Source organism: Lynx rufus, unplaced genomic scaffold, assembly GCF_022079265.1.
Source record: "Lynx rufus isolate CCGP_SWC_20201006 ecotype Redwood Valley unplaced genomic scaffold, mLynRuf1.p SCAF_26, whole genome shotgun sequence".
NCBI lineage: Eukaryota > Metazoa > Chordata > Mammalia > Carnivora > Felidae > Lynx > Lynx rufus.
This window is the reverse complement of record NW_025814841.1, coordinates 7,965,063-7,991,860: the sequence shown is the minus strand read 5'-3', so window position 1 is coordinate 7,991,860 and position 26,798 is coordinate 7,965,063. Positions and strand designations below refer to the sequence as shown.

At 38.8% G+C, this 26,798-nt stretch overlaps 1 protein-coding gene across 2 annotated transcripts in view; it reads left to right on the top strand.

The window, feature by feature from the left end:
* The first annotated feature begins 6,882 nt into the window (after positions 1-6,882).
* The window catches only part of VPS13B (vacuolar protein sorting 13 homolog B), an 806,197-nt gene continuing 786,281 nt past the window's right edge, over positions 6,883-26,798 (top strand). For both annotated transcript variants that reach the window (XM_047088880.1, XM_047088879.1), the window contains exons 1-2: positions 6,883-7,120; positions 7,554-7,732. In XM_047088880.1, coding sequence (XP_046944836.1) covers positions 7,586-7,732 — 147 coding nt within the window. In that variant the 5' untranslated portion in view covers positions 6,883-7,120; positions 7,554-7,585. The remainder of the gene's footprint in view (positions 7,121-7,553; positions 7,733-26,798) is intronic.

Below are 26,798 nucleotides of genomic sequence, written 5' to 3'. Positions count from 1 at the left end.
TTGGATACATGTCATTATACGTTTGTCAAAATCCATAGAACATGAACCCTACTATGGAGTTTGGATTATATGTCAGTGTAGGTTCACTGATTATAATAGATGTACCACTATGATGGTGCAGTCCATAGTCAGGAAAGTGTGTGTGTGTGGGGACAGGGAATATAGGGGAATCCTGTCCTTTTAGTTCAATTTTTATGTGAACCTACAACTGCTCTAAAGAATAGTTCATTAACTAAGAAAAGCAAAACTTGGGGCTCCTGGATAATTCAGTCAGTTAAGTGTTGAACTTTGGCTCAGGTCATGATCTCAAAGTTCGCGGGTTCGAGCCTCACATTGGGCTCTGTGCTGACAATTCAGAGCCTGGAGCCTGTTTTGGATTCTGTGTCTCTTTCTGTTCCTCTTCTGCTCACACACTCTCTCTCTCTCAAAATACATAAACATTAAAAAAAAAAAAAAAGAAAAGCAAAACTTCACCTGACTCTGGAGAACTATTGCCTATATAACCAACCTGCCTCAAAGGTTTCTTGAGAAAATGTAAAACATTTTTTTTTGGAAAAAAAAATATTACAATAAAAACACATAATAGGATATTTGGGAAAGGCTGTTCATTTTGACATTAAAAGAAAACCATGAACAATGAATGAAACATACAAATAAAAAGTAATTGGGATGCCTGGGTGGCTCAGTTGGTTAAGCATCTGACTCTTGATTTGGGCTCAGGTCATCATCTTACAGTTCATGAGATCAAGCCCTGCTTTGGGCTCTGTGCTGACAGCATGGAGCCTGCTTGGGATTCTCTCTCTCCATTTTTCTTTGGCCCTCCCTGGCTCATGCGCATACTCTCTCTCAAATAAATATTTTAAAAAAAAGTAATTAAATTTATTTTGAGGAGCTAAGATGGCGGCACAGTAGCAGGATCCTCGGCTTGTCTCATCCCTCGAACACAACTGGATAACTGTCAAGTCATTCTGAATACCCAAGAAATTGACCTGAGGACTGACAGAAAAAACTGCACAACTAGAGGGAGAGAAGAGGCCACACTGAGGAAGGTAGGAAGTGTGGAGACAAGGTTTGGGGAAGAAACAGACTGCAGGTACTGCAGAGGGGAGGGAGCCCTAGTTGTAGAGAAAGGCGAGAGAGTGGACCACACAGGGATATACACAAGGAGAGTACTTCCCTAAAGCCATTGGCTGGGAAAACAGAGGGGCTGATTTTTGTGAATTTTTGCAACCAGTTGGGCTCAAAGACTGGAGTTTTAGAGGTCTAAATGGGTTTGGCTGTGATAGAATCCTGACGGCATTGCAGTGCTCCTGGACAGGAGACAGGCAAACAACCCTGGGGAAGACTGTGTGATCTGAGGAACTCCTAAGATGCACAGGGAGACTGTTCACTCTTTTTGGAGTACATCTGTGTGAGGTCATACCCCTGCACTCAGGCACGACTGCCCTTGGTCAAACCTGCATTCCTGCCAGTGCAAAACAAAGTGTTGGATGCTCAACTGACTGAGCCACCCAGGCACACTGGACAAACTAGATTTTAAACCAAAGACTTTAACAAGAGATTAAGAGGGGCACTCTATCATAATAAAGAGGACTATCCAACAAAACAATCTAACAATTGTAAATATTTATGCCCCCAACATGAAAGTACCCAAATATATGAAACAATAACAAACATAAAGGAACTCATTGATAATAATACAGTAATAGTAGGAGACTTTAACACCCCACTTATAACAATGGATAGATAACCGAAGCAGAAAATCAACAAGGAAACTGGATTTGAATGACACACTGGGCCAAATGGACTTAATAGATATATTCAGAACATTTCATCCTGAAGCAGAAAATACATTCTTTTCAAATGCACATGGGACATTCTCCAGAACAGATTGCATACTATGTCACAAATAAGGCCCCAACAAGCACAAAAAGATCAAGACTATACCATGCATATTTTCAGACCACAATGCTATGAAACTTGAAGTCAATCACAAGAAAAAGATTGGAAAGACCACAAATACATGGAAGCTAATCAACTTACTACTAAACAATGAATGGGTCAAATGGGAAATCAAAGAAGAAATAAAAAAAAAATACATGGAAACAAATGAGATCCAAAACTTTTGGGATGCAGCAATAGTAGTCATAAGAGGTAAGTATATACCAATACAATTCCACCTCAAGAAACAAGAAAAATCTCAAATAAACAACTAACCTTATACCTAAAGGAGCTAGAAAAAGAACAAACAAAGCCTAAAGCCAGCAGAGTAAGGGAAATAATAAAGATTAGAGCAGAAATAAATGATATATAAACTAAACAACAACAACAAATCAATGAAATTAGGGGCTGGTTCTTTGAAAAACAACAACAACAACAACAACAACAACAACAACAACAACAACAAAACTGACAGACCTCTAGCCAGACTTATCAAAAAGAGAAAGGACCTAAATGAATAAAATCACAAATGAGAGAAGAGAAATAACAACCAAAACCACAGAAATACAAACAATTATTATATTATAAAAATTATATGCCAACAAACTGGAAAACCTGCAAGAAATGGATAAATCCTTAGAAACATATAAACTACCAAAACTGAAACAGGAAGAAATACAAAAGTTGAACAGACTGATAAACAGCAAAGAAATTGGATCAGTAAGAAAAAATCTCCCAACAAACAGAAGTCCAGGGCTAGATTGCTTCCCAGGAGAATTCTACCAAACATTTTTTCTTCTCAAACTTTTCCAAAAAAATAGAAATGGAAGGAAAACTTCCAAATTCATTCAGTGAGGCCAGCATTATTGTGATCTCAAAACCGAGAAAGACTCCACTAAAAAAGACAACTACAGGCCAATATTGCTGATGAACATGGATGCAAAAAATCTCAGCAAAATACTAGCAAATTCAATCCAATAGTACATTAAAAGAATCATTCACCATGGTCAAGTGGGATTTAATCCTGGGCTACAACTGTGGTTCAATATTTGCATATCAATGTGATGTACCACATTAATAAAGATAAAGGATAAGAACCATATGATCCCCTCAATAGATACAGAAAAATCATTTAACGAGTACAACATCCCTTCATGATAAAAACCCTTAACAAAGTAAGGACAGAGGAAACATACCTCAACATAATGAAGGCCATATATGAAAAATCCACTTTATTGGGGAAAAAGTGAGAGCTTTTCCTTTACAGTCAGGAACAACACAGGGATGTCCACTCTCACCAATGTTATTTAACACAGTACTGGATATCCTAGCCTCAGCAACTAGACAACAGAAAGAAATGACACCCAATTGGCAAGGAAGAGTGAAACTTTCACTATTTGCTGAAGACACACTATATATAGAAAACCCAAAAGACTCCGCCAAAAAATTGTTAGAACTGAGACACAGATATTCAGTCGCAGGATACAAAATCAATGTACAGAAATATGTTGCATTTCTATACACCAATACTGAAGCAGCAGAAAGAGAAATCAAGGAATCAATCCCATTTATGATCACACCAAAAACCATAGGTACCCAGGACTAAACCTAACCAAAGAGGTAAAAGACCTGTACTCTGAAAAGTATATTTGTTGTTCATGATTGGAACAACAAATATTGTTAAAATGTCTATGCCACCAAGGTAATCTACACATTTAATACAATCTCTTTGAAAATGCCACCAGAATTTTTCACAGAGCTTGAACAAACAACCCTAAAATGTGTAAGGTAACACAAAAGATCCCAAATAGCCAAAGCAATCTTGAAAAAGAAAAGCAAAGCTGAAGGCATCACTATTCCTGACTTCAAGTTATATTACCAAGCTGTAGTGATCATGACAGTATGGTATTGGCATAAAAACAGACACATAGATCAGTGGGGACAGAAGAGAAAACCCAGAAATTAACCCATAATTATATCTTAAATTAATACTTCAACTAAGCAGGAAAGAATAGCCAATGGAAAAAAGACAGTCTTTTCAACAAATGGTGTTGGGAAAACTGGACAGCAACATGCAAAAGAATGAAACTGGACCACTTTCTTACACCATACACAAAAATAAATTCAAAATGGATTAAAGACCTAAATGTAAGACAGGAAAAAATCAAAATCCTAGTGAACACAGGCAGTAACCTCTTTGACATTGGCAGTAGCAACTTCTTACTAGATACATCTCCTGAGCAAGGGAAATAAAAGCAAAAATAAACTATTGAGACTTCATCAAAATAAGCTTCTGCACAGTGAAGAAAACAATCACAAAACTAAAAGGGAACCTTTGGAATGGAAGAAGATATTCGCAAATGGCATATCTGATAAAGGGTTAGTATCCAAAATATAAAAAGAACTTATCAAACTCAACATCCTTTTGGTTGTTGGTTATTCATAACCAATTAAATAATGGGCAGAAGACATGAATAGACATTTCTCCAAAGAAGACATACAGATGACCAACAGACACATAAAAAGATGCTCAGCATCATTCATCATCAGGGAAATGCAAATCAAAACTATAATGGGCTACCACCTCATCTGTCAGAATGGCTAAAATTAACAGCACAAGAAACAACAGGTGTTGGTGAGGATGTAGAGAAAAAGGAATCCTCTTGCATTGTTGGTGGGAATGCAAACTTGTGCAGCCACTCTGGAAAACAGTACGGAGGTTCCTCAAAAAATTAGAGATAGAACTACTCTCTGACCCAGCTATTGCACTACTGGGTATTTACCCAAAGGATACAAAGATAGTGATTCAAAGGGATACGTGCATCTTAATGTTTATAGCTGGATCATCAACAATAGCCAAATTGTGGAAAGAGCCCAAATGCCCATCAATAGATGAATGGACAAAGAAGTGGTATATATACACAATGGAATATTATTCAGCCATAGAAAGGAATGAAATCTTGCCATTTGCAATGATTTAGGTGGAGTTAGAAAGTATTATGCTAAGCAAAATAAAGTAGCCAGAGAAAGACAAATGCCGTATTATTTCACTCATGTGGAATTTAATAAACAAATGAACATGAGTTGGGGTGGGGGAAGAGAGGCAAAGCAATTAACACTCTTAACTAGATAGAACAAACAGTTACTGGAGAGGAGGTGGGCAGGGGGATGTGTAAAATAGGTGATGGGTATTAAGGAGGGCACTTGCTGTGATGAGCACTGGGTGTTGTATGGAAGTGATGAATCACTAAATTCTACACCTGAAACTAACATTACACTGTATGTTAACTGGAATTTAAATAAAAATTTGGAGAAAGAAAAAAATTATTTTGACTGGTTAGAAAACAGGGTGCAATGGAACACAGGTTGGAAACCAATACTTTTTTTTCTTTTCCTTAAAACCAAACAAAAAAATCAATGACCAAATAATTTTCTCAAGGCAGGAATCTGGCAAATATTACTTGTTGGCTCCAAGAGAGAAATGGCATCCTAGAACAAAAATGGTCTAGTACATCATTATTTGCTTATACAGCATGGTAAAAAAAATCGTTAAGTTTATATTAAATCACTGTTCTTATATATTAAATTGCCACACAAGTTAAGACTAGGCCCTTTTTCTTTCTCTAGAACAAGACCTGTAGATTCAATTCTAGACCACTAGGGCTTTCATACAATTAGTGGAGCTATTTTTCTATATTAAGATTTTTGAGTCACGGCAGCCTCTTTGCTTTTCAGGTGAAATAGATAACTAACAAATTACTTAATTTACTTTGCTAATTCAGTGGGGTTTAATAAGACCCAGATTACATGGGTTGTTCATCAGGCTTTTTGTGAGGGGACAGTTGCTCTGAATTAGCAATTACCTACTTCCCCCTCCCCCCCGAAACTTTCATAAACATAAAAAATCTAAATAGCTTGGCATCTTCACTTATGTCTCTTTTCTATTGCCGTTTCTAACACTGTTTCAAGAAATCATAACTTGAATTCCAGTAAAGAGCTTTAAAAATTTTTAAGTACTATGAACTATTTTGTTAAATGCAGCAATATGCGTGGGTATTTTAATCACTTTATAACGCAAGTCAATTTTCAAAATGCAGTAATTTTTTTCTTGAGGTTACCTAGAGTAAGTCTGGCCAAAAATCAGGGAGCATGCTCTGTGTAAACCCAGCGTATACTTTTCTGAGTCAGGTGTTTGAGTTTCTCTGTTTTGTTAGTTTGCAAAATACTGGAAGGAGAGGTAGTATTTTATACATTCATTTCGTCCTAACAAAACCAACATAGCCTCTTAAAAGTCTTGAATTCATTTCTTATCAGCTATTTCTTTTCATTTTATCTCTGGGGGTTTTATATCCTTCCTTCAGATATTCCCTCGAGTTTTCGAAAGTCCCACATCAGACTGCAACCCAATAATAGTTCTTCACGATCTTCTTTTTAGCCATTCCTTTCCCGCCCGCATCAGCAAAGTTAGGCATACTCAACCACTGCTTTGCCAAAGAGCGCGAGGGTTTGTCCACACGTTTGGTCAAAATGCATTCCCCTAAATTACACATCCTAATTCCTTTAACTTTCCACTTTTCCTCCAGCAAGTGAACCTCGGATCGAAATTTAAATCTGCCCCCGCCTGCAACACCTCGCTGCTCCTACCTGCGGCCTTCTCGCTATTGCCCTGCCTACTGAACCCAAGTTCCTCTCCCCAGGCGATCCGTTTCCCAAGAAAAACAAAAGTCACTTGTGTTTTCGGGGCTTTGGTACCCGCTTTCTTCCTCCTTATCCGACCAGAGGCCCTCCGTACTTCCCCACCCATACGCGACCTCAACCTCCCGCAGCCGCTTTGCCTCGGAGCGCCACTTCCGGATAGCCTGTGTCTCCTCTTTACCGGTCCGCCCACCTCCCCCGCGCATTTCCTAGAGCTTTGTCTTAAAACGCTGGCGGGGTCTGAGCGGGGACCAGGCTAGCCCAACACGAGAGGTCTCCAAGAAGACGCGCCGAGTGGCTGCTACAGCCTGGGAGCTTCGGCCCCGCTGCGGAGTCGAGTGGTGGCGGTGGCGGGACAGTTTGTTTTGAGCACCGAAGGGGCAACACCCGGAAGTGGCTCCGTACCGGAGCTGCGCCGCCGCCGGGGGCGGGTGCCGGGTGCCGGGTACCGGGAGGTGGAGGGGACGCCACAGTACTTTTTGGCGTAAGTGTCAGCGGAGGGTGCGGTACGGCCCCGGGGCGGGAGTCGGCCTGGTTCCCGTCCGAGTTCTACGGTGGTAGATCCGGCTGGGTTCCTGGAGGCGAGGGCCTCGTGGGACGGCTGGGCTGGTGAGGGTTTGTGGCGGCCAAAGGGGATCCCGCTCGCTTCATTCTCCCACTCCAGGGGATTCGCTGTCTTCAGTTCAACCCTATTCCTCCCACCCTTCGCCAGGCGAGTTGAGGGGAGTTGTACTAGCGAGGAAGTCGCAGTTGGAGGAGAGAGTCCACTCGTTTTTTTCGGCTTCTGGGAGGAGGCGAGCGGCTGCTTTGGTGGGGACTTTTGCTTTTCGGCCTTTTCAACCCCTCCTGAGAAATGCTTTTTCTTTGGCTGCACCACCGACTCAGTAACTTTTCATGTTTGCCTTTACCCCATTCAGCTTCTGACTTTGACTCCTCTGCACCTTAAAAGATGCTGGAGTCCTATGTGACTCCAATTTTAATGAGCTATGTGAATCGCTACATCAAGAATTTAAAGCCGTCAGATCTACAGCTTTCACTATGGGGTGGAGACGTGGTTCTCAGCAAGCTCGAGTTAAAGTTGGATGTGCTGGAACAGGTAAGCTGTGTAGCTGTCATTACCTGGAAACATTTACAGCTTGTTTAGGAATTCTCCTGCACTTCGGCTTTATGCTTTAAAAGCTTAAATTTTCTGTTAAAGTATTCTGGGTTACCCTGAAACTACAGACCTTCTTTTACGGAAGTTTTTTTTTTTTTTTTTTTCATGGTTTGTTACTAGTGATGGTTTGTTAGGATTGGATTCCCAAAAGGTGCCTCAACAAATAGGAAAACAGTTTCATTGTGCTTGTCGGAATTGTTCAGTCTGCTTACTTAGTTCTCAAGCATTACCGGACAGGCTAATATACATTGCTAAGATTGTGAATGAAGCTGGAAAATATTACATTGCCATTCTCTTTTGGGGAATGGAAGGGTCTGAAAGATAGCAAGAAAGTGCTGCCTCTTAAGTAGGAAAGATGACATTATCTGTGGCATCTTCAGAGAATTGAGTAAACCCAAATTGAGAATGCCAGCAAAATTAAAAACTTTCTTACTCACTTTTTAGGCTTTTTTTCTGTTAGCTTGAGGTTGGTCTGATGTAAATGAACTGTAATTTAAAATTTCATATATTAATTCATTGAGTTCATTTATTACTAACATGCCAGGCAACTCTCTTAGGCCCGGAGATAGAAAAATTATCTGTGGAAACTCAGAAGAGCCAGACCAACCGCTTTGTAGGAGATAAGGGAAGTCTTTTTTTTTTTTTTTAAGCGTTAGTAAGGGATTTTATTTTATTTTTTAAATTAAAAAGTAAAAATATCAATAAATATTAGAAATTCAAATCATATGCAAAAGCTATTAAGTAAAAAAAAATGAAAGTCTTTCTACTCCCACTATCTAGGGCTGTCCACTATTAATATTTTTATTTGGGTGTTTCCAGACATTTTCCTATGCACGTATCAATGCAGGTATCATCATGCATAGGAGATAAGGGAAGTCTTAATCTGATGGTGAAAGTTAATAATTTTTATATTCCACTCTTCCTGTATTATTGAGTAATCTAGAGTTATCACTAAGAAATAATACTCTTGGTTCCTTCCCTTTCTCTCCAAGTTTATCTTAATATCTTCATTTTTTAAAAGCACAAGTCCTAAGTATATAGCTCAGTTTTTATGTATGTATACACCTGTGTAACTGCTGTCTCAATCAAGAAATAGAATATTCCCTGGGCACCTGGGTAGCTCAGTTAATTGAGCGTGGGACTCTTGATTTCGGCTGGCATGGTCTCCTTGTAGGATCGAGCCTCCCCTACCATCTGGCTGGAGCACTGAGCCTGCTTGCAATTCTTTCTCTGCTCTTTCCCTGCTCGTGTGGGCTCCCTTTTCCTCAAAATAAAGAAATAAACATTAAAAAAAAGATATAGAATATTTCCTGCACACTGCATGGCTCCCCTTTGCAAATCAGTAGCCCTATCCCTAAAACAGGTGACTATTATTCTGACTTATATATACACAGAGAAATTTACCTGTTCTTGAACCTTAATGAATTGGAATCACATGTGTGTGGCTGTTTTTGTTTGACCTTATGGCTAAGGTCAACCCATGCTGTTGCAGGAGCTATAGTTCTTTGTATTGCCTTGTAGTATTCCATTGGCTAAAGATTCACAATTTATTTTTCCATTGATGTACATTGGGATGCTTTCTACTTTTGGCTATTATGAAAAAAGCTCTTGTGAACATTCTTATACATGTGTTTTGGTGGACAATTTCCCTTAGGTGTATACTTAGGGTGTGTGTGTGTGTGTGTGTGTATATATATTGAACTTTGACAGATACTGCCAAATAGTTTTCCAAAGTGGTTTTATTAATTTACATTCTCACCAACAGTGTATGAGAGATCCAGTTACTTTGAATGTTTGCTATTACTTCGTATGTTTGTTATTTTAATTTTAGCCTTTCTGGTGGGTGTGTAGTGGTACATCAGTTTAAATTTGCATGTCCTGGGACACCTGGGTGGCCCTGTTGGTTAAGCATCTGACTTGGGCTCAGGTTATGATCTCACTGTTAGTGCGTTCGAGCCCCACATCAGGCTCTGTGCTAATAGCTCAGAGCCTGGAGCCTGCTTTAGATTCTGTGTCTCCCTCCCTCTCCACCACTCCCCTGCTTGCACGTGCTTTCTTCTTCTCTCTCTCAAAAATAAATAAACATTAAAAAAATTAAAAAGAAAATTGCATTTCCCTAATGACTAATGATGTTGAGCACATTTTCATATGCTGCTTATGGCTATTTGGATATACTTCTTTGTAAAGCCTTTATTCTTTCGCCTTTTTAAAAAATTGGGGGGGGCGCCTGGGTGGCTTGGTCGGTTAAGCGTCCGACTTCGGCTCAGGTCATGATCTCACGGTCCGTGAGTTCGAGCCCCGCGTCGGGCTCTGTGCTGGCAGCTTGGAGCCTGGAGCCTGTTTCGGATTCTGTGTCTCCCTCTCTCTCTGCCCCTCCCCTGTTCATGCTCTGTCTCTGTCTCAGAAATAAACATTAAAAAAAAAAATTTTAAAAATTGGGTATTTTTTTTTTTTTTTAATTGACGTGTGGTGGTTCTCTACATATTTTGGAAATGAGTCCTTTGCCAAGTATGTTTTGCAGTATCTTCTCCCAGTCTGTGGCTGGTCTTTTTAGTCTCTTAAAGTTATCTTTGGGTGAATAGAAGCTCATAATTTCATTGAGGTCTAAGTTTTCAGTCTTTTCTTTTGTGTTTAAGAAATATTTGCTGGGGCGCCTGGGTGGCTCAGTCGGTTGAGCGTCCGACTTCGGCTCAGGTCATGATCTCGCGGTCCGTGAGTACGAGCCCCACGTCCGGCTCTGTGCTGACTGCTCAGAGCCTGGAGCCTGTTTCGGATTCTGTGTCTCCCTCTCTCTGACCTTCCTCTGTTCATGCTCTGTCTCTCCCTGTCTCAAAAATAAATAAAATGTTAAAAAAAATTAAAAAAAAAAGAAATATTTGCTTATTCCAGGAACATGAAGATATTCTCTTGTTTTCTTTGTGTTTTTTCTTTTGTGTGTGTGTGTGTGGGGGGGTATTTTTATTTGAATCACCCCGTGCTCATCATGATGAGTGCAGTCCTTAATCCCCATCACCTATTTCACCCATCCCCTCCCCCCTCCTCTGGTAACAATTACTTTATTCTCAATAGTTAAGAGTCTGTTAATTGGTTTGCCTCTCTTTTCCTTCTGTGCTCCTTGTTTCTTAAATTCCATATATCAGTGAAATCATATAGTATTTGTCTTTCTCTGACTTATTTTAATTAGCATGATATACTCTAGCTTCATCCATGTCATTGCAAATGGCAAGATTTCATTCTTTTGATGGCTGAGTAATATTCCATTGTGTGTATACACACACACATCGCTTCTTTATCCATTCATCTATTTACAGACATTTGGTCTCTTTCCATAATTTGGTTATTGTTGATAATGCTGCTATACCTATCAGGATGCCTGTATCCCTTTCCCTGATGATGAGTGATGCTGAGCATCTTTTCATGTGCCTGTTGTCCATCTGTATGTATTCTTTGGAGAAATGTCTATTCATGTGTTCTGCCCATTATTTAATTGGATTATTTATGTTTTGGGTGTTGAGTTTGATAAGTTCTTTATAAATTTCGGATGCTAACCTTTTATTGGATGTCATTTGCAATCTTCTCCCCTTCTGTAGATTGCCTTTTAGTTTTGTTGATTGTTTCCTTCACTGTGCAGAAACTTTTTATTTTGATGAAGTTCCAATAGTTGATTTGTACTTTAGTTCCCTTGCTTCCGGAGACTTATCTAGAAAGAAATTGCTATGGCTAAGTCAAAGAAGTTACTGTTGCATTCTCTTCCAGGATTTTTATGTTTTCAAGTCTCACATTTAGGTCTTTAATCCATTTCGAATTTATTTTTGTGTATGGTATAAGTAAGTGGTCCAGTTTCATTGTTTTTGCATATTGCTTTTTGTTTTCTTTTAGAAGCTTTATTTTCTTTGATTTATCCAAATTAATTTTTCTATAAGTGTGAAGTAGAGGTTAAGATGTACCTTTTTTTCTTTGATAATCAGTTGATTCACACCACTTGTTGAACCATTCTTTTTCTATTGAATTGAAGTCTTAGTTGTAAATCAGGTTGTCAGATATATGTGGATTTATTTCTGAACTCTGTATCTGCTCTGTAGCCCATTAGTCTATTCTTGTGTCACTACCATACTGACTTTTACAGTACATTTTGGTATCTCATAGTGTAATTTGTGTAACTGTTCTTTTTTCCTTGTCATAACTGTTGTAAGTCCTTTGCATTTCCATATACGTTTTAATTTCAAATTGTAAATTTTAGAATTAATTTTCCTCCAAAGGGGAAACCCACTGACATTTTTGTTGCGATTACATCAAATCAGATTACTCTGGGAGGAATTAACCTTAACACATATTTTGTTGACATAGTGAGTTTTTAAATCCATGTACAGAACATTACTTTGTGTATTTTTAGGTCCTCAATTTTTCTCAGCAATGATTTGAAGTTTTCTGAGAAGCATTGCACATATATCATTAAACATGATCTTTTGTTATAAGCAGCATTTAAAAAATTTTTCGTTTTCTAAAATACAAGTCAAAACCACAACGAAGTACCACCTTCTACCTGTCAGAATGGCTAAAATTGATAACTCAGGAAGCAACAGATGTTGGCAAGGATGTAGAGCTAGGGGAACACTTTTGTGCTGTTGGTGGGAATGCAAACTGGTGCAGTCACTCTGGAAAACAGTATGGAGGTTTCTCAAAAAATTAAAAATAGAACTATCTTATGACCCAGCAATAAAAACTAGGTATTTATTCCAAAGGATACAAAAATGCTGATTTGAAGGGGCACATGCACCCCAATGTTTATAGAAGCACTATCAGCAATAGGCAAATTACGGAAAGAGTCCAAATGTCCATTGACTGAATGGATAAAGGAGATGTGTTATACACACACACACACATACACACATACATACATATAATGGAATGTTACTCAGTGATCGAAAAGAATGAAATCTTACCATTTGCAAGAACATGGATGGAAGTAGAGTGTGTTATGCTAAGTGAAACAAGTCAGTCAGAGAAAGATAAATAGCATATGATTTCATACATATGTGGAATTCAAGAAACAGACGAACATAGGGGAAAGGAAGGAAAAATAAGATAGAGAGGGAGGCAAACCATAAGAGACTTAAAAACAGAGCACAAACTGAGGCTTGCTTGAGGGATGTGGGTTGGGGGAATGGGCTAAATGGGTGATTGGCATTAAGGAGCGCATGTTGGGATGACCACTGGGTGTTATATGTAAGTGATGAATCATTAACTTCTGCTGAAATCATTATTACACTGTATGTTAACTTAGATTTAAATAAAAATTAATTATTTTCTAAGTATGTTATCAGTACTCAGAAATACAGTTGTTTTAGTATATTCACCTTCCATTCATTGGCCTTTCTGACTTGTCTAACAGTTTTTGGTTTTTTCTTTTGGATTGCCTATGTACACAGTCATGCCATTTGCAAATAGTGACAGTTTTACATCTTTCTTTCCAGTGCTTATACCTTTTATTTCTTTATTGCACTGTGGGGTAGAAAATTAACATTCTTCTTTGTTCCCAACTTCAGCAGGAAAAGTGCTCAGTATTTTACTATTGAGCATGTTACTAGCTATAAATACTCTTAAACGTAAATACTTTTTTGTTCTTCCTTTTTACAAGTTTTTTAAAATCATGAATGGATTTGAATTTTATCTAATAGTACATTTAGTGTAATTGAGATTACATTTTAGTACATTTTCTTTTATTCTGTTAATGTGGTGAATTACATTGAGTTTTAATTTTTTAATTTTTATTTTTTTTAGTGTTTTTTTTTTTTTTTTTTTTTTTTTTTTTTAAAGAGAGTGCAAGCACTACCGGGGGAGGGGCAGAGAGAGAGAGGGAGATGCAGAATTGGAAGCAGGCTCCAGGCTCTTAGCTGTCAGCACAGAGCCCGATGCAGTGCTCAAACCCATGAGCTGTGAGATCATGACCTGAGCTAAAGTCAGACGCTTAACCGAGTAGGGCACCTAGGCGCCCCACATTGAATTTTTATATGGAGTTTGTATTCCTTGTATAAAACCCATACTTACTATATATTAACCTTTTTATATGTGGTTGGCATTGATTTGCTAAATTCTGTTTAGTTTTTTTAATGTTTGTTTATTTTATTTATTTTTTAATGTTTATTTTATTTTTTTTAACATGAAATTTATTGTCAAATTGGTTTCCATACAATACCCAGTGCTCATCCCAAAAGGTACCCTCCTCAATACCCATCACCCACCCTCCTCTCCGTCCCACCCCCCACCAACCCTCAGTTTGTTCTCAGTTTTTAAGAGTCTCTGTGCTTCGGCTCATTCCCTCTCTAACCTCTTTTGTTTTTTTCTTCCCCTCCCCCATAGACTTCTGTTAAGTTTCTCACGATCCACATAAGAGTGAAAACGTAAGGTATCTGTCTTTCTCTGTATGACTTATTTCACTTAACACTAGCTAGTTCCATCCATGTTGCTACAAAGGGCCATATTTCATTCTTTATCATTGCCATGTGGTATTCCATCGTGTATATAAACCATAATTTCTTTACCCATTCGTCAGTTGATGGACATTTAGGCTCTTTCCATAATTTTGCTATTGCTGAAAGTGGTGCTATAAACATTGGGGTACAAGTGCTCCTATGCATCAGCACTACTGTGTCCCTTGGGTAAATTCCTAGCAGTGCTATTGCTGGGTCATAAGGTAGGTCTATTTTTAATTTTTTGAGGAGCCTCCACACTGTTTTCCAGAGCGGCTGCACCAGTTTGCTTTCCCACCAACAGTGCAAGAGGATTCCCGTTTCTCCACATACTCTCCAGCATCTGTAGTCTCCTGATTTGTTCATTTTAGCCACTGTGACTGGCGTGAGGTGATAGCTGAGTGTGGTTTTGATTTGTATTTCCCTGATGAGGAGCAACGTAGAGCATCTTTTCATGTGCCTGTTGGTCATCTGGCTGTCTTCTTTAGAGAAGTGTCTATTCATGTTTTCTGCCCATTTCTTCACTGGATTATTTGATTTTTTTGGGTGTGGAGTTTGGTGAGCTTTTTATAGCTTTTGGATACTAGCCCTTTGTCTGATATGTCATTTGCAAATATCTTTTCCCATTCGGTTGGTTGTCTTTTAGTTTTGTTGATTGTTTCCTTTGCAGTGCAGAAGCTTTTTATCTTCATGAGGTCCCAATAGTTCATTTTTGCTTTTAATTCCCTTGCCTTTGGGGATGTGTCAAGTAAGAAATTGCTGCGGCTGAGGTCAGAGAGGTCTTTTCCTGCTTTCTCCTCAAGGGTTTTGATGGTTTCCTGTCTCACATTCAGGTCCTTTATCCATTTTGAGTGTAGTTTTGTGAATGGTGTAAGAAAGTGATCTAGTTTCATTCTGCGTGTTGCTGTCCAGTTCTCCCAGCACCATTTATTAAAGAGACTGTCTTTTTTCCATTGGATATTCTTTCCTGCTTTGTCAAAGATCAGTTGGCCATACATTTGTGAGTCTAGTTCTGGGGTTTCTATTCTATTCCATTGGTCTATGTGTCTGTTTTTGTGCCAATACCATGCTGTCTTGATGATTACAGCTTTGTAGTAGAGGCTAAAGTCTGGGATTGTGATGCCTCCTGCTTTGGTCTTCAAAATTACTTTTGCTATTCATTGTCTTTTGTGGTTCCATACAAATTTTAGGATTGCTTGTTCTAGCTTTGAGAAGAATGCTGGTGCAATTTTGATTGGGATTGCATTGAATGTGTAGATAGCTTTGGGTAGTATTGACATTTTAACAAAATTCATTCTTCTAATCCATGAGCACGGAATGTTTTTCCGTTTCTTTATATCTTCTTCAATTTCCTTCATAAGCTTTCTAAAGTTTTCAGCATACAGATCTTTTACATCTTTGGTTAGGTTTATTCCTAGGTATTTTATGCTTCTTGGTGCAGTTGTGAATGGGATCAGTTTCTTTGTCTTTCTGTTGCCTCATTACTAGTGTATGAGAACACAACTGATTTCTGTACATTGATTTTCTGTCCTGCGTCTCTGAGGATTCATGTATCAGTTCTAGCAGACTTGTGGTGGAGTCTATCGGATTTTCCATGTATAATATCATGTCATCTGCAAAAAGTGAAAGCTTGACTTCATCTTTGCCAATTTTGATGCCTTTGATTTCCTTCTGTTGTCTGATTGCTGATGCTAGCACTTCCAACACTATGTTAAACAACAGCGGTGAGAGTGGACATCCCTGTCGTGTTCCTGATCTCGGGGAAAGCTCTCATTTTTCCCCATTGAGGATGATGTTAGCTGTGGGCTTTTCATAAATGGCTTTTATGATGTTTAAGTATGTTCCTTCTATCCCGACTTTGTTGAGGGTTTTTATTAAGAAAGGATGCTGAATTTTGTCAAATGCTTTTTCTGCATTGATTGACAGGATCCTATGGTTCTTTTCTTTTATTAACGTGATGTATGACATTGATTTGCGAATGTTGAACCAGCCCTGCAGCCCAGGAATGAATCCCACTTGATCATGGTGAATAATTCTTTTTATATGCTGTTGAATTCGATTTGCTAGTATCTTATTCAGAATTTTTGCATCCATATTCATCAGGGATATTGGCCTGTAGTTCTCTTTTTTTTTACTGGGTCTCTGTCTGGTTTAGGAATGAAAGTAATGCTGGCTTCATAGAATGAGTCTGGAAGGTTTCCTTCCCTTTCTATTTTTTGGAACAGCTTGAGAAGGATAGGTATTATTTAAATGTGTGGTAGAATTCCCCAGGGAAGCCATCTGGTCCTGGACTCTTATTTGTTGGGAGATTGTTGATAACTGATTCAATTTCTTCGCTGGTTATGGGTCTGTTCAAGCTTTCTATTTCTTCTTGGTTGAGTTTTGGGAGTGTGTGGGTGTTTAGGAATTTGTCCATTTCTTCCAGGTTTTCCAGTTTGTTGGCATATAATTTTTCATAGTATTCCCTGATAATTTCTTGTATTTCTGAGGGATTGGTTGTAATAATTCCATTTTCATTCATGATTTTATCTATTTGGGTCCTCTCCCTTCTTGAGAAGCCTGGCTAGAGGTTTATCAATTTTGTTTATTTTTTCAAAAACCAACTCTTGGTTTCATTGATCTGCTCTACAGTTTTTTTTTAGATTCTATGTTGTTTACTTCTGCTCCGATCTTTATTATTTCTCTTCCTCTGCTGGGTTTGGGGTGTCTTTGCTATTCTGCTTCTGTTTCCTTTAGGTGTGCTGTTAGATTTTGTGTTTGAGAGTTTTCTTGTTTCTTGAGATAGGCCTGGATTGTAATGTATGTTCCTCTCGGGACTGCCTTTGCTGCATCCCAAAGTGTTTGGATTGTATTTTCATTTTCGTTTGTTTCCATATATTTCTTAATTTCTTCTCTAATTGCGTGGTTGACCCATTCATTCTTTTTTTTTTTTTTTAATTTTTTTTTTTCAACGTTTATTTATTTTTGGGACAGAGAGAGACAGAGCATGAACGGGGGAGGGGCAGAGAGAGAGGGAGACACAGAATCGGAAACAGGCTCCAGGCTCTGAGCCATCAGCCCAGAGCCTGACGCGGGGCTCGAACTCACGGACCGCGAGATCGTGACCTGGCTGAAGTCGGACGCTTAACCAACTGCGCCACCCAGGCGCCCCGACCCATTTATTCTTTAGTAGGGTGTTCTTTAACCTCCATGCTTTTGGACGTTTTCCAGACTTTTTCCTGTGGTTGATTTGAAGCTTCCATAGCATTTTGGTCTGAAAGTGTGCATGGTATGATCTCAATTCTTGTATACTTATGAAGGGCTGTTTTGTGACCCAGTATGTGATCTATCTTGGAGAATGTTCCATGTGCCCTCGAGAAGAAAGTATATTCTGTTGCTTTGGGATGCAGAGTTCTTAATATATCTGCCAAGTCCATCTGATCCAATGTATCATTCAGGGCCCTTGTTTCTTTATTGATCCTGTGTCTAGATGATCTATCCGTTGCCATAAGTGGGGTATTAAAGTCCCCTGCAATTACCACATTCTTATCAATAAGGTTGGTTATGTTTGTGATTAATTGTTTTATATATTTGGGGGCTCCCGTATTCGGTATTCGGCACGTAGACATTTATAATTTTTGGTCTTCCTGATGGATAGACCCTGTAATTATTAAATAATGCCCTTCTTCATCTCTTGTTACAGCCTTTAATTTAAAGTCTAGTTAGTCTGTTATAAGTATGGCTACTCCAGCTTTCTTTTGACTTCCAGTGGCATGATAGATCTCCGTCCCCTCACTTTCAATCTGAAGGTGTCCTCAGGTCTAAAATGAGTCTCTTGTAGACAGCAAATAGATGGGTCTTGTTTTTTTATCCATTCTGATACCCTGTGTCTTTTGGTTGGAGCATTTAGTCCATTGATGTTCAGTGTTATTATAGAAAGATATGGGTTTAGAGTCATTGTGATGTCTGTAGGTTTCATGCTTGTAGTGATGTCTCTGGTACCTTGTCTCACAGGATCCCCCTTAGGATCTCTAGTAGGGCTGGTTTAGTGGTGATGAATTCCTTCAGTTTTTGTTTGTTTGGGAAGACCTTTATCTCTCCTTCTATTCTAAATGACAGACTTGCTGCATAAAGGATTCTTGGCTGCATATTTTTTCTGTTCATCACATTGAAGATCTCCTGCCATTCCTTTCTGGCCTGCCAAGTTTCAGAAGAGAGATCTGTCACGAGTCTTATCAGTCTCCCTTTATATGTTAGAGCATGTTTATCCCTTGCTGCTTTCAGAATTTTCTCTTTATCCTTGTATTTTGCCAGTTTGACTATGATATGTCGTGCAGAAGATCGATTCAAGTTACGTCTGAAGGGAGTTCTCTGTGCCTCTTGGATTTCAATGCCTTTTTTCCTTCCCCAGATCAGGGAAGTTCTCAGCTACGATTTCTTCACGTACACGTTCAGCACCTTTGCCTCTCTCTTCCTCCTCCAGAATTCCAATTATGCATATGTTATTATGTTTAATTGTGTCACTTATTTCTCTAATTCTCCCCTCATAGTCCTGGATTTTTTATCTTTTTCTCAGCTTCCTCTTTTTCCATAATTTTATCTTCTCACTCACCTTTTCTCTCCTCTGCCTCTTCAATCCGAGCTGTGGTCACATCCATTTTATTTTGCAGCTCATTTACAACATTTTTTAGCTCCTCCTGACTGTTTGTTAGTCCCTTGATCTCTGTAGTAATAGATTCTCTGCTGTCCTCTATACTTTTTTCAAGCCCAGCGATTAATTTTATGACTATTATTTTAAATTCATTTTCTGTACATTGCTTAAATCGCTTTTGATCAATTCGTTAGCTGTTGCTACTCCCTGGAGTTTCTTTTGAGGAGAATTCCTCTGTTTTGTCATTTTGGGTAGTCCCTGGGGTGGCGGGGAACTGCAGGGCTCTTCCCCTGTGCTGTGTGGAGTGACTTGAGTTGGTGGGCGGGGTGCAGTCAGACCTGATATCTACCCCCAGCCCACTGCCAGGGCCAGTCAGACTGGTATGTACCTTCTCTCCCAGGGGCAGGTCTCACTGTGGAGTGGTGTGGCCCCTGTCTGGGCTACTTGCATACTGCCAGGCTTGTGGTGCTGGTTCGATGGGATATGGCGTATTAGCTGGGGTAGATTGGCAAGGTGCACAGGGTCGGGAGGGGGAGGCTCAGCTCGCTTTTCCTTCGGTGATCCCCTTTGGGAGGGCCCTGCGGCACCGGGAGGGAGTCAGACCTGCCACCGGAGGGATGGATCCGCAGAAGCACAGTGTTGGGTGTTTGCACGGTGCAAGCAAGTTCTCTGTCGGGAACTGGTTCCCTTTGGGTTTTTGGCTGGGGGATGGGCAAGGGAAATGGTGCTGGCCAGTGCCTTTGTTCCCCTCCAAGCTCAGCCGTGTCCTCCAGGGCTCAACAACTCTCCCTCCCACTGTCCTCTAGCCCTCCTGCTCTCGGAGCAGAGCTGTTGACTTATAACATTCCAGATGTTAAGTTCCGCTGGCTGTCAGAACTCACTCTGTCCGATCCCTCCGCTTTTGCAAGCCAGACTCAGGGGCTCTGCCTTGCCCGGTGGGCTGCCCCTCCACCGCCCTGGCTCCCTCCCATCAGTCCGGGTAGTGCGCACCGCCTCCCCACCCTTCCTACCCTCTTCTGGGGGCCTCTCGTCTATGCTTGGCTCCGGAGAGTCTGTTCTGCTAGTCTTCTGGTGGTTTTCTGGGTTATTTAGGCAGATGTGGGTGGAATCTAAGTGGTCAGCGGACGCGGTGAGCCCAGTGTCCTCCTACGCTGCCATCTTATTAATATCGCTTGAGGGAGACTTTAAAGTAACATTCAGAAGGCTATTCACTGGACCTCTTTGATCTTGGCCGCAGCAACTTCTTTCTAGATACGTCTCTTTATCATTTCTTACTGGGTAGTGGAATATAGTGATCAGATGTCCAAGTTTGGTTCATAGAACAGCACTGGGTTAATGGCCTCCATTGTTTGGTCAGGGCGGGACTGTCTTTGTTTATTTTTGACAGAGAGCATGAGCAGGGGAGTGGCAGAGAGGAAAGGGTACTGAGGATCCTAAGCGGGCTCTGTCTGACAGCAGAGAGTCTCATGTGGGGCTCCAACTCAATAACTGTGACATCATGACGTGAACTGAAGTTGGATGCTCAACCTACTGAGCCACCCAGGTGCTCCAGTTTTTTTTTTTTTTTTTTTTTAAAGTTTATTGTGAGAGAGAGCAGGGGAGGGGCAGAGAGAGGAAGAGAGAGATTGAGAATCCCAAGCAGGCTCTGGGCTGCCAGTACAGAGCTGTCTCACACAAATTGTGAGATCGTGACCTGAGTCAAGATTTAGAGTTGGACGCTGAACCGACTGAACCACCCAGGCACCCTTTTTATTTAGTTTTGTATCAGTTATGCTTATAAATGATTGTGGTCTGTGATTTCTCTTTTCTTGTAATGTCCTTATCCGGTTTTGATTATCATAGATTTATTGATTCCACTAAATTATTTGCAAAGAAGTTCCTCTTTTTATAATATGAGTCTATGTAAGATATTTTTCCATTTTGGTAAAATAAACATGCCAAAATTTACCATTTTAGCCATTTTTTATTGTATGGTTCTGTGGCATTGATAACATTTACATTGTCTTACAGCCATTACTTTTTCAGTTTCCCAAACTGAACCTCTAGGTCCATTGAGCCACTAACTCCCTGTTCTCTTTTACCAGCCCCTGGTAGGCAACCACCTAGAATGGCAACCACCATTCTTTTTGTTTTTATGAACTTATGAACTTTGACTACTCTTAACCTTACAAATGGAAACTTGCAATATTTATCCTTTTATGACTAGCTTATTTAACTTATTAGCATGACGTGTTCAAGGTTCGTTCATGTTGTAGCATGTATAGAATTTCCTTCCTTTTTAAGACTGAATAATCTTAATATTCAGTCCATTAATAATAATGGACTTAATAGTCCATTGTATATACCAGATTTTGTTCATTCATCCATTGATGTACATTTGGGTTGCTTCTGCCTTTTGGCTGTTGTGAGTAATGCTGCTGCAAACATGGATGTACAAATACCTATTTTTCGTCCCTTTTAGTTTTGGATATATACCCGAAAGTGGAATTGCTAGATTGTATAGAAATTCTGTGTTTAAATTTTTGAGGAGTGCCTGGGTGGCTCGGTCAGTTTAGTGTCCAAGTCTTGTTTTCAGCTCAGGTCATGATCTCATGGCTGTGAGAGCTGGGCCCTGTGTTGGGCTCCGTGCTGGGTGTGGAGCCTGCTTAAGATTCTCTCTCTCCCTCTCCCTGTCTGCCCCTCCCCTCCTCATTTTCTCTCTCTCAAAAAAAAATAAATAAATAAAAATAAATTTTTGTGCAATTGCCATACTATTCTCCACAGTGGCTATACCATTTTTCATCCCTGTCAGCAATGTACAAGGGCTCTAGTTTCTCACTATCTTCACCAACACTTGTTGTTTTTGACTTTTTTTTTTTTTTTTATTACAGCCATCCTAATGGGTGTGACATGGTGTTTCATTGTGGTTTTGATTTGCATTTTCATAATGCTTGCTGTTGAATATCTTTTCATGTGCTTAATTTGCTATGTGTATATTTTTGGAGAAATGTCTATTCAAGTGTTCTGCTCATATTTAAAATTGTGCTTTTTTTTTTTGTTACTGGGTTGTAGGAATTATTTATATGTTCTGATTACCAGTCCCTTATCAGAAACATGATTTATGAATATTTTCTCCCATTGTGGGTTGCCTTCAAGTCTATTGATACTGTCTTTTGATGAAAAGTTTTAAATTTTGATGAAGTCCAACATATTTTTCTTTTGATGCCTGGGCTTTGGGTGTCCTATCTAAGAAATTATTGTCAAGTGCAGTGTCATGAAGCTTTTTGTTTTCTTGGAGCTTTATAGTTGTAGCTTTCCATTTAGGTCTTCGATTCATCTTGAGTTAATTTTTGTATATGGTATAAAGATCTAACTTCATTTGTTTCTATAAATCCAGTTTTACCAACACCATTTGTTGAAGTCCTTTCCCCATTGAATGGTCTTGGCACCCTTGAAGATCACCTGGCCGTAGATTTGAGGGTTTATTTCTGGGCTTTCAATACAGTTCCCTTGGTGGTTTGTATGTTTGTCATTATATCAGTATCACTTTTTTTGGTTACCATAACTTTGTAGTAAGTTTTGAAATCAGGAAGTGTGTAATCTCCAACTTTGTTCTTCTGTAAGTTTTTTAAATGTTAGGGAAAATGAGTCATGGTGTCGTGGGTCAGGAGTTTTCTCAGTTTGGAAAGTTTTAAATTCTTGATTTATTTTCTTTAGAAGATCTAGGACTTTTTAGATTTTTCATCTTTTGTTAGTTTTGGTTATGTTTTTCAGTGAATTTCTCCATTTCTTCAAAATCAGAGATCAGCAAACAATGGGCCCACTTTTTAAGGTAACATTTTATTGGAGCACAGCTGTTTTCATTTGCTTACATATTATCTGTGGCTGCTTTTGCAAACTAAAATGGCAGTCGTGAGTAGATAGGACAGAGGGTGCATGGCTTGCAAACACTTAAAATATTTGCTATCTGGGCCTTACTGAAAAAGTTTCCCAGCCCCTGATCAAAATTGTCATATGTAAAACCATAGAGTTGGATTTTTGGTCCAGTTTAAAGTTGACTCATTTTTAAAAAAATATCTAGGATCTGTTGTGATATCCTTTTTTCCTTTGTGATACTGGTGATTTGCATTTTCTTCATCAGTATTGCTGGGATTTTATTAATTTTATCTACATAGAACTAACTTCGATTTTTCTAATTTTCTTTTTTCTGCTGTCTTTTGTCATGGAATTTTTTATTTTGGCATTTGTTTTCCATTCCACTTTCTTTGGAGTTGATCTTCTGTTGTTTTCTCTAGCGCCTGAGATGAAAACTTTGGTCATTGATTTTTTTTTTTTTTTCCTTCTTCTTCTACCTTTTTCTGTTGAAATATATGCATTTAATGCTATAGACTTTTTTCCCTTTACCATCTATTTAGCGTTACATAACAGAGTTTTGTGTTTTTCATTATTCAAAAAATTTTTAATTTCCATTTTGACTTTCTTTGATCCATGGGTTATTTAGAAGTGTGTTGCTTAATTTCCAAACCTTTGGGGAATTGCTAATTATCTTTGTTACTGATTTCTAGTTTAATTCCAGTGTTGTCAGCATAGTCTCTATATCAGGTTAATCCATTATACTTTATGAATTATTGTATGGTCTGGTTTTGTAATTGTTCCATGTACAGGTGATTAAAAAGTGTGTATTCTGCAGTTGTTGCTGTATTTTTCCATAAATGTCATTTACTTCAAATTGGTTAATGAGTTCTTAAAATCTTGTAAATCCATGTGGATTTTCATGTGTGCTTGTTCTATCAGTTAGAGAGGTATGTTAACATCTCCAACTATGATTATGTATTTATCTATTTTTCTTCTTAGTTTTGTCAACTTCCACCTTGTATATCTAGAAATTAAGTGTACACAAATTTAAGTGATCTCTTATTTTTCAACATACTTAAGAACCATTTTGAAATGTGTCCATCTTTCATGCTAGTCATTCTTGCTTTAGTCTTTTTAATCATACTGTTTTAAGAATTGCTTCAGTTGCTTACCCTAAAGGTTACAAAATGCATATTTGACTTATTAGAGTCTTAGTACTTTTACCATTTCCTGAACAATCTTACAACAGTTTGACTGCATATGCCCTCCCACTTCCCTGCCTATTGTGGTCTTTTTTTTTTTTTTTTTCTTGTTTAGTTTGGGTTAACTTATTTAGTTTACCTCGGTTTAGCTTGTTTTTCTACTATTTCAGGTAGAAGTGTAGGTTATTGGTTTGAGGTAGTTCTTATAGGCATTTACAGCTACAAATGTCTTTAGCTGCATCCCATAAATTTTTGTATGTTGTATGTTCATTTAGCACAGATGCTTTCTGATTTTCCTTGAAATGAATGTGTATTCTTGCATTTGCTGGATGGAGTGGTTTATAGATTGCAGGTTTAACTGGTTGATAGTATTGTTCAAGTGTTCCATATCTGGATTGATTTTTTTCTTTCTATTGTGAGTGATGATTAAAGTCTACAATTGTTAAACTATTTTTCTTTTCTTTTTACTTTTGTTTGTTTTTGTTTTATGTATTTTGGGGTTCTGTTGCTATGCTCACATCTGTTTTACAGACCCCTGTATCATTATCAAGTATCTTGTGTTATCTCTAATAATTTTTTTCTCAAAGTCTGTTTTGTTTGATAAAATGTAATTACTCCAGCTGTACTGTGGTTGCTGTTTGCATTATACATATATGAATATATATGTATATTTGTAGGTTATATGAGTATATGTGAATATATATATGAGTATATATATGAATGTATATGTGAGTATATATATGAATATATATATTTTTTCCCTAATACACTGAATTTTAATTGTCTTATATTTTTGTGTTCATGCCTGGTACCATCTCTTTAAAAAAGTTTTACTGGCATGTTATTTAGCTTTAACTACCTCTTTTCAAATTTTATTTTGTTCATTGCAATTTCAGGCCATTACTGGGATAAAATTTTCACAGTGGAAAATAGTCATATGAAAAACAGGGAGACGGAAACACTGCTGGAAACTAAGATCATAGAAATGAAAATACTGGGGCGCCTGGGTGGCGCAGCCGGTTAAGCGTCCGACTTCAGCCAGGTCACGATCTCGCGGTCCCGGAGTTTGAGCCCCACGTCAGGCTCTGGGCTGATGGCTCAGAGCCTGGAGCCTGTTTCCGATTCTGTGTCTCCCTCTCTCTCTGCCCCTCCCCCGTTCATGCTGTGTCTCTCTCTGTCCCAAAAATAAAAAAAAAAAAAAAAAAAAAAAAAAAAGAAATGAAAATACTGTGTATGCCTAAAAGAGAATCTATACCGTTTCCCTAAATAGCAAGAAAATGTCCTGATTTCAGGTATTCCAGGCAAGAAACTAGATCACATGACTTCCTTGGAGTCTAATTTACTGTTGTTGTTTTTTTAATGTTTATTTTTGAGAGAGAGAGCGAGAGTGTGAGCAGGGGAGAGGCAGAGAGAGCGAGGGAGACCCAGATTCTGAAGCAGGTCAGAATCTGTGCTGTCAGCACAGAGCCTGACATGGGGCTTGAACTCATGAACCATGAGATTATAACCTGAGCCTGAAACTGGACGCTTAACTGACTGAGCCACCCAGGCACTCCCAATTTCTGTTTTTTGATTGAGGGATAATTGACATCACAGTGTAATAGTAGGTGTACTGCATAATGATTCGTTTTTTTTTTTTTTTGAGAGAGCAAGTGAACAGGGGAGGGGCGGGGGGGTGGGTGGGAGGAGAGAGAATCTTAAGCAGGCTATACACCCAGCATAGAGCCTGACATGGGGCTTGATCTCACTGTGAGATCATGACCTGAATGAAAATCAAGAGTCAGATACTTAACTGAGCCACCCAGGTGCCATTGATATTTTTATATATTCCAAAAAGACCAATTACCCCAATAAGTGTAGTTAACATTTGTCACCCTATACATAGTTGACAATTTTTTTTTTTGTAATGAGAACTTAAGGTTTACTTTTTCAGCAACTTTCAGATATACAGTTCAGTATCATTAAAGTCACCATGCTGTACATTACAGCCCCATGACTTATTTATTACATAACTGAAAGTTTGTACCTTTTGGCCCCTTTCACCTATTTTGCCTCCCCTCCACTCTATCACTCTATGCCTCTGGCAATCCCCAGTGTATCTATAAAAAAAAAAATTATCTGTTAAAAACCTTTTTTTTTTTTTTTTTTAATTGTCAACCTATTTTTGAATCCAAAGTATGTCTCTCTTTTTAAGTTATTTTTGTAGAGCAAGCATGTATGATTTGGGGAGAGGGGGAGGGAGAGAGAGAGAATCTTCAGCAAGCTTCACGCCAGGGACAGAGCCTGAACTGGGGCTTGATCCCACAACTCTGGGATCATGACCTGAGCCAAAATCTAGAGTTGGATTCTCAACCAAGTGAGCCACCCAGGTGCTCCTAAAGTATATCTCTTGAAGAGAACATGTAGTTGGATCTTTTTAAAAATCCAGTCTGACAGTCTTTGCGTTTGTTAGAGTGTTTAATATTGCCACATTTAATGTTTTTAATCACATGGTTGGATTCCCACTTACCATTTTGCTATTTTCAATGTGTCTTGTGTCTTTTTTGTTTTTCTCATATTCTTCACTATTTTAAGTGTTTGAAAGAGAGAGTGAGAGCACAAGCAGGTGAAGGACAGAGAGAGAGCCTCCCAAGCAGGCTCTGTGCTGTCAGTGCAGAGCCTGATATGGGGCTCAATCTCACAAACCATGAGATCATGACCTGAGCTGAAATCGAGAGTTGGACACTTGTCTGAATGAGCCACCCAGGAGCCCTCTTTACTACTTTAAGTAGATATTTTTTAGTGTTTGATTTTAATTCCTTTAATTTTCACATTATTTTTTGTTCCTAGTAGTTGCTCAAAGGATTTCAATATGCATCCATTTTTTAACA